This window comes from Thunnus albacares, chromosome 17 (assembly GCF_914725855.1).
Source record: "Thunnus albacares chromosome 17, fThuAlb1.1, whole genome shotgun sequence".
Taxonomy (NCBI): Eukaryota; Metazoa; Chordata; class Actinopteri; order Scombriformes; family Scombridae; genus Thunnus; species Thunnus albacares.
The window spans coordinates 27,922,548-27,940,793 of NC_058122.1; the positions used below are offsets into that span (position 1 = coordinate 27,922,548).

The window sequence follows — 18,246 nt, forward strand, 5'->3', positions numbered from 1 at the left end:
GAAACAGAAATTGCTTAAATATGGGGAATAATAAAAAAGAAAGAAATTAATTTACAATGAAACTACAGCTGTGACAGATGAGGACAAAACAGAGATGTTGGCATAAACTTTTGTGAAAGTTCAGATCTGATAATATTAGTGAAGAGGAGCAAAGAGGAAGAGGAGCTGCGAGTGTCCAACCAGCAGCAGGTTTGTGTGGACGAGGATGAAAACAAACAAATTTGCAGCTGTGAGAGTGTTTGAGAAGAACATCATCCACAACATGAGGTTAACACTTGGTGGAAAAGTGAAGGGGAGTAGCACTAAAGTTAGCAACAATGTTTTAGCCAAACCTGTCGATGCTAAACAGAGAACTAGAGAACAGAGAAATGTGGCTGCTGAGTCTCTCCTGAGGACGCCGCCCCAAAGCACAACTGTCAGTTAATATCTGTACTTGTATTTATGTACTAATGTCCTTTGTATTAATTGTGACAATTATAATAAGTGAAGTTATGACACAACATGTTTGACAAATGTTGATTTAAAGAAGAGTAACACATTCATTTATCTGGTATTACTTTTTTTTAATAAGTTTTCTGCAAAATTAACAGTCATAAATAAGTCAAAAGAACAGGAAGAAGAGAAGATAAAGCAACAATGTTCAACTGGTTACTGGATGTGGTGCAAAATGCTTAAAAATATCAGTTTCTCCACGTGTCCCATCACTGGAGATTAGTCTGTTATTGTTCACGTCCTCCTGTGTGAACAAGACTCACACTGGCAAAAATGTCCCGAACTGTGAAGCCCTTGTCTGCCTTAATAATATCACCTGGTCGTAGAGGCAGTTAGAGTTGTCTGAGGCGTTCCCAGTATACAGGTCACTGGTGTGTTCCCTCCTTTGTACTGGCTGTACAAATAACCATGTGTCAAGCCTCTCAAAGCTAAAGACGACAACCTCAGTGCAGTTGAGCAGCGTCCTGCACTACAGCTGTGGATGTTTGAGTGAAGCAGACAATGATGGTGGTTAAGATGTTGGTTACTGTGGTTGTGCTACGATTAAACCTTGTTGAAATGTCGTCTGCAATTAAGTTACAGCTTCGTTAAGGTGAGGAGCAACTGATCGACTGGTCAGGATGATACTGTAGCTCAAATTTGAAGTGTTTCCAACGGTGGCAGCGTCAGGTAATCCGGTGAAATATTGAAGGAAATCTGACTAAAGGAAAAAAGTTTGCTTCTGTTTCTCCAGCTGTCTTTTCAGTTTCTCATTCTCTTCTCTCAGAATGTCATTCTCTGCCGCGAGCACTGCCAGACTCTCCAGCAGCACGAGACTTTTTGAAGCTCGAGGTGTCTGTGCAGGCATGATGTCCGGGTTGTATAGATGATCCGTGACTTCATCCTCGGCGCCGGTCAGGTCCATTAGTTTCCTTCGTTTCGGGGTGGGGCTGAGGCGGTCGGGGAACTCGAAAGTCCTCCCGTCGTTCCACGCTAACCGCGATGGCCCGGCGGATTCGTCATCGGGGAAATGCCCCTCTGTCACACTGCCCGCCCTGGAGGTACAGTTTGAGGTGAAGCTTTCACACCTGTTTAAAAAAAAAAACAACAAAACAAAACATCACTGAAGTTCTTTATTAGTCAATTAAATCTCAGGCTCCCTCCAACAACGCTCAAACAGTACGTATAGAAAGTTAAAATATAGTAAAATAATATAATACAGTTGTAGCAGGTGATCAGTGATGATAAACTGTAATGTAGACAGGTTGTGCACTAATGTATATGCATAATGACAACAGGATGTAAACAATAGTATCAGCTGTTCTCTTGCTTGGTTAAAATTAAAACCTGTAGCCACTCCGGCCCTGTGCAGATACCCTGATACAGGCGACGGGTTTAGAGGGTTTTTCACGTTTCCAGATCTTTGTGTTCTGGTTTGTCAGGCTTGTCGGTTAGTAAAGGGCTGATGAAGATAGCTAGCGAGCTTTAGCTGGGCAGTGTCTCCGTTTTGTTCGTATTGACCATGTAGAGAAACTCTTTCACTCAGAAACAAAGTTATTTTTTTGCGGTTCGGTTAATGTAGTGATACACACACAGTCTGCTGGAGTTATTTACTTTCATATGGACATGCTGTGAATTTCTAGCCGCAAGATCAGTGAAATCAGCCCCTTTTTTCGGTTTTCACAAATAGAATGAAAAGGTTTCACAAGTTTAAATCTGTTTTAATGAGTCTCTGGAGGCTCCTCAGGTCTACGTATGGTGGTATTTGATCTGGACCTGCTCTAATGTGGTCTGGATGGAAAAAAAAAGGCAGTGAAATCACCTCTTTTTCTGATTTAAATCCACAGTTAACAGGTGTTGATTGTTAATTTCATCTCTTGCCAAATATACAGCATGTCAAAAAAAACATCAATATCAGAGTATTTTTACATCAAAATCTCCGTCTTTAGTCTTCCTGTGAAATGTTTCAAATGTTCATCCAACCTACTATGAATCCTCCATTCAGCAGGAAGAAATGACATAAAATGGTTCATTCTTATGGATTAAGAATCACTGTCCTCTCAATACACTACAAACAAAACATGGCTGACTTTCCTTTTATTCTCAGTTCAATGTTTTAAGATAGTTTCGGCATTAAAATGCATTTTGATAACATTCCAGCGAGGAAGATGCATTTTCTTTTCATAATCTTCACTCAGTGATGTCATTTACTTTTAGTTATTGAGAAGATTTTTTCAGGCTTTCCATCGCCGCTATGGTGGTTGCTATGGAGGTTGCTATGGTGTTGCTATGGACGCTGCTATCACTGAAACCATGAAGCTACACAGAACTGAGATTCATTATGACGCCGATCCAGAAATCCAGGATTTGAAGCTCTGTGATTGGCCGACCAGAGGACCCACATCCTGGTATTTTCCTCACTGTCACTGTGTTGAAGTTTTCTGTTAGTGAATCTTTAACATTTCTCAACACAACAAACACAAAAGTGTTCTTGATAACTCAACAATATAGCAGGTTAATGTTACAGCCATCAGTTTGAATTACTTCAGAAAGTCATTTTGTTGTGGCTCAACTTCTGTTTTGGCTAAAATATCTGAAATAAAACAACATCTTTACTTTTTTTTTTAACACAGATCATCTAGATGCAGCGTTATCACTTGTTCGGCTGCACTAGATATCTGATATATTCAGTAGCGTATCTTTTTATGACCCTATTTACAACCCTAAACTGAAAAAACTACAACTATGGTGCTGATTTTTATCCAGCTGTATGGTGTGGCTCTAGGGAATCTTAGTTGTTTTTTTTTTTAAATATTTGTTTTCCTTGAATTGTAAGTTGTAAATAGTGAATTGAGAGAACACTGAGGAGATTAAGGGGATGTAAACACAGTTGTTGACTTTACTCACATGATAACTGAGGTCAAGAGCTCTCTGTAACAGATGGTCCTGAGATTATAGATTAACTGACGTCATGATATTATTGATTGACTCAAGCCTACATAAGCACACGTCATATTTTGTCATACAGGGAAAAAAACATGATTGGATTTTGATATAAGAATTTATTTTATATTATATTTGGCATATATTGCTTAACAGGTGCACATATGACTGGTGATGTCATCTAAAAGGGTTAAAAAGGACATTCATCACAGTATAGAAGCTAAAGACGCTCTAATTTCCTTATCATGGGGCCTTTACTGAGCAAAATAAGGGTTTCACAGATCTGGAAGTGGGTTCAACAGTGTTGAGGCTTTTGCTATGATGTCTAACACCTTTTCACAGGTGTACGTGGTGCAAAAACGCAGATTCAGCCGCTAAATATCATTAATTATGTTTCCCTTCAGCTAGAATCAGAAGCGTTGTCTCTCCACAGAAACCTGAGTTAATCTCACCTCCTGCTCCTGCGGTCATGACCCCCGTACCTCCGGGGCTGGCCTGCCCGCCGCCCTCCTCCTCCTCCTCCTCCCCCTCCTCCTCCTCCTCCTCCGTGGGCCATCTGGACGCGGAGCTCCCGTCCGTCCATCAGCGCGCCGTCCATCGCGTCCATCGCGTCTTCCGCGTCCCGCTTGTTGTGAAACCGCACGAACGCGAAGCCTTTGCTCTCCTTTGTGTAGGGGTCTCTGGGGATGTGGACGTCCCCTACCCGGCCGTACATCTCAAACATCATTTTGAGTGTTTCGGGCGATGTCCGGTAAGTCAGGTTGTCCACTTTGAGGGAAGTGAGATTGTCCACTTTGATGCCCTCGACGTGAGCCATCTCGACGCGCAGCTCCCGCCCGTCCAGCAGCGCGCGGTCCATCGCGTCCAACGCATCCTCCGCATCCCGCTTGTGGTGGAACCGCACGAACGCGAAGCCGCGGTTTTCCTTTGTATAGGGGTCTCTGGGGATGTGGACGTCGCCTACCCGGCCGTACTTCTCGAACACCCGTCTGAGAGTTTCGGGCGATGTCCGGTAGGTCAGGTTGTTCACTTTGAGAGAAGTCAAGTCGTCGACGTCGGGCGGAGGCCTGCTCATGATGCTTTAACCAGCGCAGCCTTCCTCAAAACACTTTATATCCTGGCTGACACACCGCCTACCTGCTCGGTAAACTGCATACACACATACGAGGGTGTAATTTGTATTAAATCGTCTTGCCTGCGGTATTTTGGAGGCTTTTCAGCCACAAAACAACTTACATCTTGCAGCTCCAAACTGCCCCAGTCCAGTGGGCGAACCTCTTCTTCTTCGTTTGCTTCTTCTTCTTCTTCTTCTTCTTCTTCTGATATTTCTTGGCAGATGGCAAACAGCTTTACTTGGTGCTTTACCGCCACCCTCGAACTGACCAATGACTGTAGATTTCTTCTACTCTTTAAATAGGGGCTCTATCATGTTTGCTCCATTAATACCTTCTTGTGGAACTGCTTTAATTTTATCACCTCAAAAAGCAAACAAAAACGTCAACAAATTATATATAACTAACTTGTTGACGTTATATATGAGAAAGTGGTTCTTCATTTATAGACTTTCGAAAATTTGCATTTGTGGATATAAAATGTAGCCATTGAAATATAAAAATTGACAATGTTCTGAAAGGATGAAATGAACTGTTCTTGTCTCAGAAAAATACAATTACATCATATAAAATCAAACTACAAGGCTCATCAATGAAGCTGAACACATGGTTAGCAAGTTCTTGCCAAAAGGCCTGTACCACAGACTGTATATAAAGATTTGTATTTATGTATTTATTATTTATATGGAATTATTTACAGTGCTTGAAAGTAACTAAGTACATTTACTTAAGTATAGTTTTGAGGTATTTGTACTCTACTTGAGTATTTCCATGTGATGCTACTTTCTACATGTCAGAGGGAAATATTGTACTTTCTACTCCACTACATTTATTTGACAGCTTTAGTTACTTTTCAGATGAAGATTTGACACAATGGATAATATAACAAGCTTTTAAAATACAACACATTGTTAAAGATGAAACCAGTGGTTTCCAACCTTTTTGGCTTTTGACGTCTTACAAAAAGCAGTGTGTAGTCGGGGTCACATTTCACATGTCTATGAGTTGTTAACAGCTCCACCAAATAGTGATTTTTCCCTCTAAACTTCTCACATGCTTTCATTTCAATAAATGTTCAAATGATCCAATATTTCAGCAAAAATCAAAGATTAGAGAAAAAGTCCAAAAACTGAAAACAGATTTGTGTATCAGAATTTTTTTTCTTCTTCTTTCCTCTCCCATTAATCATCTCACCACCCCTCAGATTTATCTGCTGACCCTTTGGAGGGGCCCGACCCCTAGGTTGGGAACCACTGGACTAAACTAGCTAACTGTATATAAAGTAGTGTAAACTAGCTCCACCTCCAGCAGCTACAACAGTAACATGCTGCTCTAACACTGATGCTTCACTATTAATAATCTAATGATTATTTATGTATCTTTATATACAGTCTATTGTCTGAACCACATCACAGTGGAAGAAAAGATGAGGAATATTTTCTTTCTGGTGATTACAAAAAGTACAAAGATCTGCAATCTTCACATATTGTGCAATAACTGAATTAACAGGATAAAAACAAAGTGGAATTTAATCTTTTATTTGATGTTTCATTGAGTTTTATTTTGGACATTGTTTAATTTCTCGTACTTGTAGCAGTAAGTGTACTTCAAAATACTTAATAAATAGTATATTGTGCCATTTTTTAAAAACAAGAAACTCTTTCTTGTGAAGTTATAGATTGTGAAATTTGATTTAAAATTAGTTTCCTTTTAATGTCTGCCTTTGAGTGAAAATGTCCCGAAAGTTTCCACACATGAGCTTTATCTAGAAATTTAAACAAAATGGGTTTAATGTCCAGAATATAACTTCGTTATGATATTTTTTTTCATTAGTTTTTTTTGTTGTTTAAGTCAGTGTTTCACAAACATTTTCATGTCAAGGACCCTAAACTGACACAAATTAGACCACAGACCCTCATCTGATAGGATTTTTGCTTTTAGATGTTTCATTACAGAAAGTGTATGAGTCTCATGACCAAATAGTCATTCTGTCACTATGTTACTTATGGATGGAATTACAGTGAAAATAAATTATTCCCCTTTTGCTGGAGACCCCCTGAAACCTCCTCAAGGACCTCTGGGGGTCCCTGGATCCCACTTTAGGGCTTTTCACACTACATATGCTTAACCAGGGGTTAAGTGTTGACCCTGGGATATATTAACCCCTTTTCACACACACTGTTAACCCAGATTAACCTAAACCCAGATTAACCCTGCAAATCTACCACTACTACTACAACTAGTACTCCACTGTTTACTTTAGCCCGCTTTCACACTTGTAGCCCAGTGTTGAGTCAGTTTTCAGGGGATAACTCTGTAAACTTGGGGCTAAGGCTGCTCTGGAGCAGGGCCAGCAAACCCCGGGCTAAAATCGGGGTTAGCCCACTTTGAAGCGTGCCAGGACTGTGCCAGTGTGAAAACTTTCTTATCCTTAGGCTAACAGCTCCCTTATCCTGGGGGTAAGGACGTTATTTAAAAGCTTTTGGCCCTGGGCTAAGAGCCGTATGAGAAGCCTGTAAAAGCAGTGATTTAAAGTCATGATGATACAGACTCTGGTACAGCAGGAGGCCCTGATGCGCCTTTAAGGTCGGTTCGTAGTCCGCCAGTAAACCACAGAAGAAGAAGATGAATCACAGTAAACTAAACTGGATTGGTTTAAGCTGACTCGCTGCTGACGGAGCTCCTCCGCGCGCAGCGTTTGTAGATCTGCGGTTTTGTAGCTGAAGCATAGCTAGCTAGCAGCTAGCAGCTAGCTGGGTCACGACATTACAGTCAGCTGATTAATTCACATGACTTTCCCAGTTTCGGGCAGGTCCTGTTTACCGGCGCCGCGAAAGAACTGCTGATAATCTGTTTTATACGACGGATTCAGTCATGCTGTATTTAGTTTGAGAACTACACAGAGAGGACAAATGGCTAAAGATATCGCAGGTTTAACAAAGAGCTAACTATGTCATTAATAGCACACTGAGACCGCGCAGCCGCAGAGAAGAGCAGCCAGAGGTTTAGCTGAACACTTCAACACTGTTGGTGAGTTGTTTTCTCTGTTAAACTAACAGTTGTTTTCTTCAGCTTTACGTGACATATATATAAATATACCTCTGTGTCATACAGTCAAGTAAAGTCAGCCTGAGTCTTTATTCTTTCCTTTTTAGAAATGAAGACAAACTCCCTTTAAAAAATTAGTCAATTAAGGTTTCCTGTGCTTAGATGCAAAGATAATATCTGATATAATATACATTTATGTCATATAGTAGTCAGAACGACCCACTTTATAATTCGGCATATAATAAATTAAACAAACAATACGTCTTTTAAAGCAATCTAACTTTGAGAAATGTAAGTTTCTGCGTTGCTCCGCCGCTGAGATGGGAGGCGGCGCGCAGTCTAAACATCTCAAAAAGTTAATATTTTATCGAAATAAAGTAATTTGTATTTGGATCTATTGCAAGCCGAAGTGATCAATGAACCCTGGCAAGTCCAACATTTTATTAAACACACATGATTTGTCACAGACTTCAACTGTGCGCGTGATTGTCATAAAACTACAGATTTCTGAATGGAGTTTGGTGTAAAAACAGAATACCAGCTGTTGTCTCACCAACAAGGAAGTGTTGCAGTGAGTACATTAATGTTGCTCGGATATAACACACTCTGCTGATTTCTTCTTCTGCTTTTTCATTCTCAGATGTGCTGGTGATTTATTTTCCATTCACTTCATCAAGAGATTTGCAAATAACCTCCAAAATGACTCCAGAGGGGAAGAGGCTGTTAAACATCATCATCCTTGGCTTCGGCTTCATGTTCATGTTTACTGCGTTTCAAACATGCGGTAATATAGAGGTGGGATGGTTTGACACATTCCAGATTGATCTCACATAACTGAAGATGAGATAATTATGTCTTTCAGTCCTTAACAATCATCTTTCTTCATCTTCACAGCAAACTGTTATCAAGAGCTTCAACAGCACCGAGTTCCACGGAAGCGGATACACGAGGTAAACTGTTATGTTTTACATTTTATCTTTTATCTGATGCTCCAGCGCAGAATTTTTGACTGAAGACTTCGCCACCATTGATGCAGACCTGGTGGCTGCTTCTATAATCAAATCCCAGAAGGATAATTAAATCTCAGCTAAACTATTTAAGGGAACAAAAGTTTTCTCAGTGTGCTCCAGTCAGGGCGGGTTTCAGGAAACATCACTTCTGTGTTACTCTTAAACTCGTTGTGAATCAGTGAAATCTTTGAAAGCAACAAGAATATGATGACTAAGCACCGACCGTCGTGCCGTCTGCCTCCCGCAGCATGGCCATCATCTACGGAGTTTTCTCTGCATCCAACCTGATCGCCCCGTCGGTGGTGGCCGTCATCGGACCGCAGCTGTCCATGTTCTTCAGCGGGCTTTTGTACAGGTGAGCTCACCGCTGACTCCCGCCTCAACTTCTGCTCACGATGATAATCCAGACTTCCTGTTTTTACACTACGTAGATTTATATTTGCTTACATATGACGGTAAACTTCCAGCATTCTGACTATATTTACACATTTAGCATAAAGATGACAAACAAAGAAATGAATTAATAACTGAAGGAGAGAAAGAAGATGGTAATAAATAAATAAACACATATATATGTATGTGTATATATGAGAGAAAGAGACAGCTGCAACAATTAGTCAATTAATCACCAACTGTTTTTATAACCAATTAATCGTTTTGAGTCATTTTTTAAGGGAAAAAAAAAGCTGAAATTCTCTGATTCAGCTTCTCATATGTGAATATTTTCTTGTTTCTTTAGTCTCTGTGACAGTAAACTGAATCTCTTTGGATTGTGGACAAAACAAGACATTAGAAGACGTCACTTTGATCAATTTTCTGACATTTTAAAGACCAAACAACTAATTGATTAATCAAAAAAAATAACTGTTAGTTTCATCCCTGAATAGAAACATGATTAACCATCTAAAGTAAATCATCCTTTAAGTCATGTAGAGCTCTACATCTGCCTCCTCTCACAATAAATCACTATTATTATTTAGTTGTGGACGTCACATGTAACTCAGTTTACATTTGATTTCCAGTTTCTAAATGAAGGTTTTAACCAGTTTATTTCTTGTAGAGTCTGTCAGATACATTTAGGTTCAAGTACCTTCATCTCTTCATAACAGAAGATATAATTCTATATAATATAAACAGAATTCAGCCTGTTGTTGTCGTGTTTCTGCAGCGGTTACATCGCCATGTTCATCTATCCGTATACGTGGAGCTTCTACACGGCGTCTGTGCTGGTTGGAGTAGCAGCAGCAGGTAAACAGATGTTATTTCCAGCTGTGGATTCCATGTTTTTTCCTGCGTCTTGTGTTTTTTTTTTTTTCTGACGGTCTGCGTGTTTTGTTCCAGTCTTGTGGACCGCTCAGGGAAACGTGCTCGCCATCAACTCCACGGACGCCAACATCGGGAGAAACAGCGGCATATTCTGGGCGCTGCTGCAGTTCAGGTGAATCTTTTTTGCCCTTTAACTCTGTTCTTTAGTAGGATTGTGCTGTTTGATGCGTTTGATTCGATGTCCTTTATGTCTCTGCAGCTTGTTCTTTGGGAATCTCTACATATACTGCGCCTGGCACGGACACGTTCACATAACAGGTAGGAAGAGAGATTAATATGTTTTATAAAGTCTGTTTATCGCTGCTCATCGACTCCAGTTCTGGTTTTAAAGAGCGTGACTCATGCTGTGTGTCTCAGACAAGGACCGTCAGACCGTCTTCATCTCTCTCACCGTTATCAGTCTGGTCGGCTGCTTCCTCTTCTTCCTCATCCGGAAGCCCGACGCCGAATCCGCTCCGTCGGAGACGTCGGAGTCGGAGTTCGCAGAGAGCAGCTCTGTAGTCGGGTGAGTCTGAGACTGAATGAGCTGCAACTATTCAGAGATTAGTTGCAAAACTATTTTAACAATCAAATAATTGTTTGGAGTCATTTTTAAGAAGAAAAAAAGTCAAATTTCTCTGATTCAGCTTCTTAAACGTGACTGTAAACGTGTCAGATATTCACTTGATGTGATAGAAGCTTCACACAGACTTTAAATGATAAAACTGTGCATTTTATCCTCCATCACTTCCACTGAAAGCACATTTGAAGGATCTTTGAATATCCAGTATGAACAGGAGGAATGATTACAGACACCTGACTGCTGGTTTAACACACTGGGAACACTGGGAACTCGTCCTTTTAAACTACTGGAATTGTTTTCTTCTGTTTTGTGATAAATGATTTTAATTTTCTGTCTTTAGTGAAGTAACACTAAATAATAACAACTCATTATAATTATTATTATTAATTCATTGTTCATCCAGCGTCGTTGTGTTTGAGCCTCTTTTCTTTCAATTCTTCATTAACTTGACATTTTTTTTTAATAAATTGCCTCCATAAATTATTAAAAGAACGTCTGAAAATATATTTTTGAAGAGACGGATGTTGGTCCTGCAGCAGAGGAGACAGACGACCTTTAACTGTAAATACTTCTCTACATGTCTCATTGAAACTGCTGTGATACGGTCGCCACGACGACCGATCCGGTTTAGAGATGAGCTGGGAAAGCGAAACTCCGAGAAAAAAAAAAATGAGCCTGTGAAAAGTCAAGAAGCCTTTTTATACACACACACACACACACACACACACACACACACACACACACACACACACACACACACACACACACACACACACAGACACACACACACGCTGGGTTGACTGGTGATGGAAGGTTCTCGTTATATCTGTAACATCGTTATTAATATATTAATGTAATCATGTCTCATCTCGCTGCTGTTTGTGCTTTGTCTTTGCAGCTCACCACAGTCGAGTCTCGGAGCTCAAGCGCTGGATGCTTTTGGTACGTTTATCACAACAGCTGTTCACACTTAAAGCCTGTTAAGCTTTTATTATCTGTATATGAACATAATGTAGTTGTGAACTGATATAATTGTTTATTAATGTGTGTCTATATTTCTTTCTTTCTTCAGTTTTAGATGTTTTTGTTGTTTTTCTTGTTTTTTGGTGAAATGTCTTTTAAAACCTTTTTGGGTTTTTTAAATCTCACCATCATCATCATCATCATCATCATCATCATCATCATCATCATCCTTTTTTTACTCCTTTAATCCATTTTTGGGGTTTTGCGTCTTGTTATTTATGCAAATAAATAAAACAAACAAAAACAAAGCATACAGTAGAGCAGATAGATCTGGCAAAAAAACACCAAACATCTGATTCCAGCTTCTCAAATGTGTTTTATATCTTTATGAACTGAATATTTTTGGGTTTTTGGGACATTTGAAGACGTTGAGCTCTGAAAAACTAAAGGACAGTTTTTCATCACTTTTTATCCATTTTATAGACAAAAATATACATAAAATAAAGAAAATAATTATTAGCTGCAGCTCTAATCATCAACAATTATAATATTTACATTATTACAACAGTTTTACTTTGTCGTCATTCATTATCTGTTTTTACAGAGTTTTAGTTGATGACAAATACATTAATAAACACTTATAACTACATAATAAAGTCTTTCTATACTGTTATAAATGCTGTGTGTGTTTCCTGTCTGCAGTCAAAGCCTGTAAACTCTTCGTCACTAAAGAGATGCTGCTGCTCAGCTTGTCCATCGCGTATTCAGGTGAGTTCAACGTGTTTGAGACGAAGGTTAAACTGATGATGATGATGTAACCGAGACGAGTCTGACTTCACGCCGTCTGTCCCGACAGGCTTGGAGCTCACCTTTTACAGCGGGGTGTACGGGACGTGTATCGGCGCCATGACGCAGTTCGGCAAAGACGCCAAGAGTCTGATCGGCATCTCCGGCATCTGCATCGGCTTAGGAGAGATCTTAGGTGAGTCTTCAGTCTTCTTCTTCTTCTTCTTCATCATCCTCGTTCATGATGCACGTTAAAACCACTGCAGAGAGAACCAGGAAGCAACCGTTTCTCTCTCTCTCTCCTCCTCTCTGTGCGATCAGGAGGAGGCGTGTTCGGGATGCTGAACAAGTGCAACAAGTTCGGGAGGAACCCGGTGGTGCTGCTGGGACTCATCGTACACTTTGTGGCTTTCTACCTGATCTTCCTGAACATCGCCAGCGACGCTCCTCTGGCTCCGGAGGAAGGAACCGACCTGCAGGCCTACATCACCCCCAGGTGTTTATATTTAAACTTCCTGTTTGACCTTTTACACACATACAGAAGATCAAAACTGAGACAACTGGGCTCATTAACTGTCTGCTGAACCGGATCGCTGTGATCATGTGATCATTCTGAAGCAGGTTCTGCAGATATCAGACGTCGCTTTTTTAAAAAATTTTCAATGATTTCTACACAGATTTATGGAAATGAGTTTGTGATGAACACCAGAGATAAAAATATGTTATCATATATGTTTATATATGTTTATCATGTCTGTGTGTTCATATTTGACTGAGTTATGATCCTGAGGTGGATTAATAAGAATAATAATAATAAAGTTTATTTATAAAGCACCTTTCGTAACATAAAATGCAGCTCAAAGTGCTTTACAGAAACAGGTATTAAAAACAAAGAAAAACCAGATATTTAAAAATGATAAAATAAAGGAAAAAAAATACAATAAACAATAAAAAAAACTGAGGTAAAATCATCAGGAGATAATAAAGATAAAACAGAGTTAATTAACCCTTTAACATTCATCCTTTTTATAGAATTTTCACCTGTTTGGCCAAATGGAAAAGCTTCCAACAGAAGAACTGTGAGGTCATGATGCATGTATCACGTTTCACCTTCTAGTTTAGCATGCGGCTAAAACACAAACTGAACAACATCAGTTCAGATAAGCCTCGTCTATCATGAATCATATTTGAATAACAATAATTAAGATGCTTTATGCAAAACACTGTAAACCTTCTACGTCTTCCAGACCTCCAGGTCCAACCTTCCGGGAGTTTTTAGTTTGTGGCGTCTCTGAACGTCTCCAGTTGGCTAAATGATGCTGCTGCTTCCAGCTGCTTTAAGCAGGTCGCTGATGGATGTTAAAAGGTTAAAAGCAAAACCATAAAAATAAGATTTGAGCTGCTTCTTGATGTTTGTCTAAACATGTGCTGCCTCACTGGACTTACTGATTGCTTCCATGAGCTTTCACACTCTGCTGTAGCTCCAGCAAACAACAATAACTCACTTCCTGTTATGCAAAAAGTACAATTATACAAAAAAAAAATATATGGAGACGTGTCCACATTTTTAACTGTGATGTTTGTGTGTTGGCGCTCAGCGTGGGCGTGGCGTTGCTCTGCAGCTTCCTGCTCGGTCTGGGCGACAGCTGCTTCAACACGCAGCTCCTCAGCATCATCGGCTTCATGTACCGAGACAACAGCGCCCCCGCCTTCGCCGTCTTCAAGTTCATCCAGGTGACCTTCACACTCACGTGGGAGATGTTTTGAGTGTTTTTTTTTTCACTATAACCGTTGTTGTGTTTCCTCTCCAGTCCATCATGGCCGCTCTGGCCTTCTTCTACAGTAACTACCTGCTGCTGCACTGGCAGCTGCTCATACTGGTCCTGGTGGGTTTCCTGGGCTCCATGACCTTCTTCGTGGCCGAGTGGATGGCCGAGTCCAACCGGCGGGAATCAGACTACGACAGCATCTGATCTGTTTATAGTGAGGAGGAGGAGGAGGAAGAGGAAGAGGAGGAGGAGGAGGAGGAGGAGGAGGAGGAGGGCACAGCTGGAGGTGTTTCGCTCTCCACAGCTGGAAAAAAAAAAATCACCCAGGGACGATGAAAGCCACCGCAGCCTCGGCTGGCGGAGACTGGCGCTGTGGTATGTTTTGGTTTTTTTTTTAACGGAGCTGCGCGGCGGCGGCCGCAGGAGAGCCGAACGTTAACCTTCATCTCTCCACGTTTATCTTTTACTACATCGAAGGCACGAGGAGACGCCGTGTGCACGCCAGATATACCTCATCTTTGGTTCACTCCCGGCCTCGCAGTTATTATTTCGTGCACACGGGGGTTTTTCAAATTAATACAACAAAATCATGAAAATATATAACCAGCCGTCACAGAGGCATGATGGGTAAAAATCTGTTAATTAAACGAAAAAGCACTTTTGACTCTTTGACCTTTCAACACTTGTATAAAGAGGCTCTGAGGAATCACACTGACTGAATCATCTGTAGAATGCAAACATTTCCACAACTTCCTGTTTTCTTTTTTTTTTTTTGGGTGCAGCTGCTTCTGCTGCGTTCACTGACTCAGAGGAAAAGTCTGGTCATCTTCTATATTTTTCTTGTTTTCAATAAATCCCATGAAAAAAACCCACTTTGACTCAACCACACACACACACACACACACACACACACACACACACACACACACACACACACACACACACACACACACACACACCATCCCGCTGCCAGTAATACTCACCAGAGCAACCAAATGTGGATTCATCCGCCGCTGAAAGTAGTCCCACAAACTCACTCCACTTCCTCTCCAGCTGTTTCAGGAAGTCACTGAAGCTTTTTTTAAACATGAAACTTGAGCGATTTATTTAAAGATTCAGAGACGATGTTGTTGAAAGACAAACTGATACTCTGCTGGTTTTGGGCTTTTCATGGGATTTGTTGACAATAAGACAAATATAGAACGATGTGTCAACTAGAGCTGCAACATTTAGTCGACTAATCAATCAGCTGATCAACAGAAAATGAAGCAGCAACTATTTTAATCATCAATTAATTCATTTTTAAGCAAAAATGCCAAAAATGTGATGCTTTTCCTGGTCTTACATCACAGATAATCTGATATATTTGGACTGTTGGTTGGAGAAAATCAGACGTTTTTCACAGTTTTGATGTTTTTTTTTTTACTAAAATGATTAATCAATAATGAAAATACTGGTTAGTTGCAGCTGTAGTTCCAGTCTGATCCTTTTAAAACTCTTCTCTCCTCTCATACACACAAATTCAACCTCGACTGCGATGAAATACTGACATAGCCGCCGCCGCCGCCGCCGCCGCCGCAGCGCTCCGAGCGTCTGTCATTACATCGTCGTTCTTCACCGTCAGTGATTTATTTCCTGAATCAGTCAAACGCCGTCGTTCTCCTCGCTCATAGAGTTCAGCTGCAGTCACGAGGCGACGATCACAACCGTAGAATTAACTTTTCCGACTGATTATCTGCAGTTTCCCAGCGAAGGAAGTTTCACGGAAGAACAGCGAAGCGGTTAAAAAGGGAAACATTATCGAGAAACTGAACCGACTTTTGTCATTTTTTGTTTGTGAGTGTTTCTGTTTTCATCCTCGTTCTTCTGCTGTTGTTGTTTCTTTTTTACACTAAGTGCTACATAATTAGTTTAGTTGTAATGAGATCCAGGTCGTCATGTGACTCTGCATTCCAGGAAACTAATTACAAGTGACTGACTTCATTTGATTGGGATGAAATCAGCCGAAGCTGCTTCGGTTTGTGCCAGAAGAAAAAAAAAATCACCAACTAACATTCATTAGAGGTAAAAGATGATAAATTAGGAAGAATTTCAAGTTTTTTTTTTCCACTTTGACAACATACAGTTTGTAGTTTCTCTAGTTGCTCCATCGCTTTGGTTCAGAGTGAAATATCTCCTCAATTATTAGATGAATTTCCATAAAATTTATATAATAATCAACATCCATGTTCCCCGCAGGCTGTATTGTAATAACTAGTAATATTAAAAAATCTCACTAGTAACTTAAAGGAGCACTGCAGGGATTCTTGTTAGTACACATTTATAAATTTAGGGGATTCACAAGAGGAAAAAAAAAGGTCAAAATTGAACCAGCGGAGACATCCTGATGTTTTAGTCCCTCCAGTATGAGCTAAGATCCAAAAATGCTGGTTCCTACAATTCCCATAATGCAACTGGATAGTGTTGTTTGTTAAACACTCCCTGTGTTTGTAACGCAGACTTTCTGTTAAAGGTTTAATTGGTTAACAGTAAAGTTTTTGACCACTAGTAGTAAAGATGAAGAAGAAGAAGACAAGGCAGGATTTTTTAAAACTAATTGGCTGTTTGACAGACCTGGAGGAGTCACATGATCACAATAAGAAAACGTTTTGGTGAGAAACACTAAGAAACTTTATTTAGTTGACAAGAAAACTGCACATGGCTCCTTTTTTAAAGACATCAAGTCGAAGCTGAGATAACCCTGATGACATCACTGTGACATCATCAAAAAAAAAAACCCATCTGAATGAGATGGAGCATGACTTACACTTCCTGAAGATATAATCATCTCTGATCTTCATCACGAATAAATCCTCCTCAAAGCTGAGAGTCTTCTTCAGTCTTCAGTGATGTCGTCGTCACACTGTAAACAGCTGATTCAACTGACTTTTAATGGGTCAAACTGGCAAAAAAATGTAAACAAATGTAGGCAACATGGTTGACATCCCCCCAAAGCATTATGGGAACTGTAGTTCCACAGCTGAGAGCATGATTATCCCCCAAATTTAAGTCAGACGAGAAACAAAGAAGAATAATAGGAGTGACACAATTCATATTAACTTTTTTTCTGTATTTTTATAACTGAAGCTCAGAATACTTTTATTCCTGGACACTGACTCTCTCCTCTCTGTTTCCACAGTAACAGTAACCATGACAAGTAAAGTCCTCTTGATTTGGTGGAGTAAACCTTTTAACATATTGACGTCTCTTCTTGCACATCCTCAAACCATATATATATATATATATATATATATATATATAACACACACAAACATCTCATCACTGTAATGCCAAATATCTGTAATTTGACGCCTCCCTCTGGTCGTCTCGTAGGATCAGAAACAAACTTTGGACCTCGACTTTTATCCGTTTTCGGTGTGTTTACGATGAGCTGCTAGCGTGGCTGTCGACTCTCAGTCTTGTTCTTTTCTTTTTCATTTCCAGCCTTGTTGTTGTTGATTCCCTTCACGTCGTCACTCATTTTAAACTGATGCCAAACCAACACAGTGCTACTACGGGCCTTAAGACACGTTGTGTTTTCAGACAGCTGTTTGTAATGTCGAGGTGGGAAAGGGCAGCAAATATAGAACTATATCTTAGATGCTGTAGTTTTCTATTTGTGTTGAAAAGTGTCAATTAATTCAATTCTCTCGTTAATTTATTGCTGAATTAAACATGAAGTGGGGGGGGGGGTTTGGTTGGTCAAATTTGTTTCATGTTGCGACTGCAATGGATGCAATCTATCTCAAGGATATTAAGGGAAATGCATGTGTACTATGAAGGTGATTTTATACTTGAATGTAGTAATTGAGAATGGCACCTGAACTTTCGCTTGCTTGTTTTTATTATCAATAAAATGTTATTTTGAACAGTTGTAGTGTGATTCACATGAATGGACAGAAAACTGTATGATATATTATGGGTAATGTGAAAAGAGCTGTGGTCAACAGGAACGTACTGGAGGATAAATTGATCTTTAATGGGGTTATTTTATTTGATTGAATTGTTGACATTAATGTAGTTGTATTTGCTGTAAAATGTGAGAAAACTGAACAGGAGCAACTACAGCCTCCAACAACCTCAATCATTGTGTTTAGATGTTAACAAACATATTAAGAGGCTGTGAAAACATCCAAATACTCAAATCTGAAATCACTCTTGTCCAAACAATTTCTTTTTAATTGATGTTCAACAAGTGTATATAGACACATACAAAT

The 18,246-nt window shown here is 39.9% G+C and overlaps 2 protein-coding genes across 3 annotated transcripts; one reads left to right on the plus strand and one right to left on the minus strand.

Annotated features, from left to right (window-relative positions):
* Positions 1-523: 523 nt before the first annotated feature.
* On the minus strand, positions 524-4,811 carry LOC122966634 (nucleolin-like). 2 transcript variants are annotated; one of them, XM_044330885.1, is made up of 3 exons: positions 4,651-4,811; positions 3,867-4,563; positions 524-1,559 (listed from the first exon to the last, which is right to left on the minus strand). In XM_044330885.1, exons 2-3 carry the CDS (start codon positions 4,487-4,489, stop codon positions 1,193-1,195), a joined length of 990 nt encoding a protein of 329 aa, XP_044186820.1. In that variant the 5' UTR covers positions 4,490-4,563; positions 4,651-4,811; the 3' UTR covers positions 524-1,192. The 2 variants fall into 2 exon arrangements, with proteins under 2 accessions (XP_044186820.1, XP_044186822.1); XM_044330887.1 differs by having other exon boundaries at positions 3,867-4,811.
* Positions 4,812-6,714: 1,903 nt separating this feature from the next.
* mfsd11 (major facilitator superfamily domain containing 11) lies at positions 6,715-14,701 on the plus strand. The gene is made up of 14 exons (XM_044332593.1): positions 6,715-7,556; positions 8,215-8,369; positions 8,469-8,524; positions 8,832-8,939; positions 9,753-9,832; positions 9,926-10,022; positions 10,110-10,168; positions 10,268-10,415; positions 11,371-11,414; positions 12,138-12,203; positions 12,292-12,417; positions 12,543-12,717; positions 13,820-13,955; positions 14,033-14,701. The coding sequence occupies exons 2-14, from the start codon at positions 8,274-8,276 to the stop codon at positions 14,192-14,194; spliced, it is 1,353 nt and encodes a 450-aa protein (XP_044188528.1). The 5' UTR covers positions 6,715-7,556; positions 8,215-8,273; the 3' UTR covers positions 14,195-14,701.
* The last annotated feature ends 3,545 nt before the right edge of the window (positions 14,702-18,246 follow it).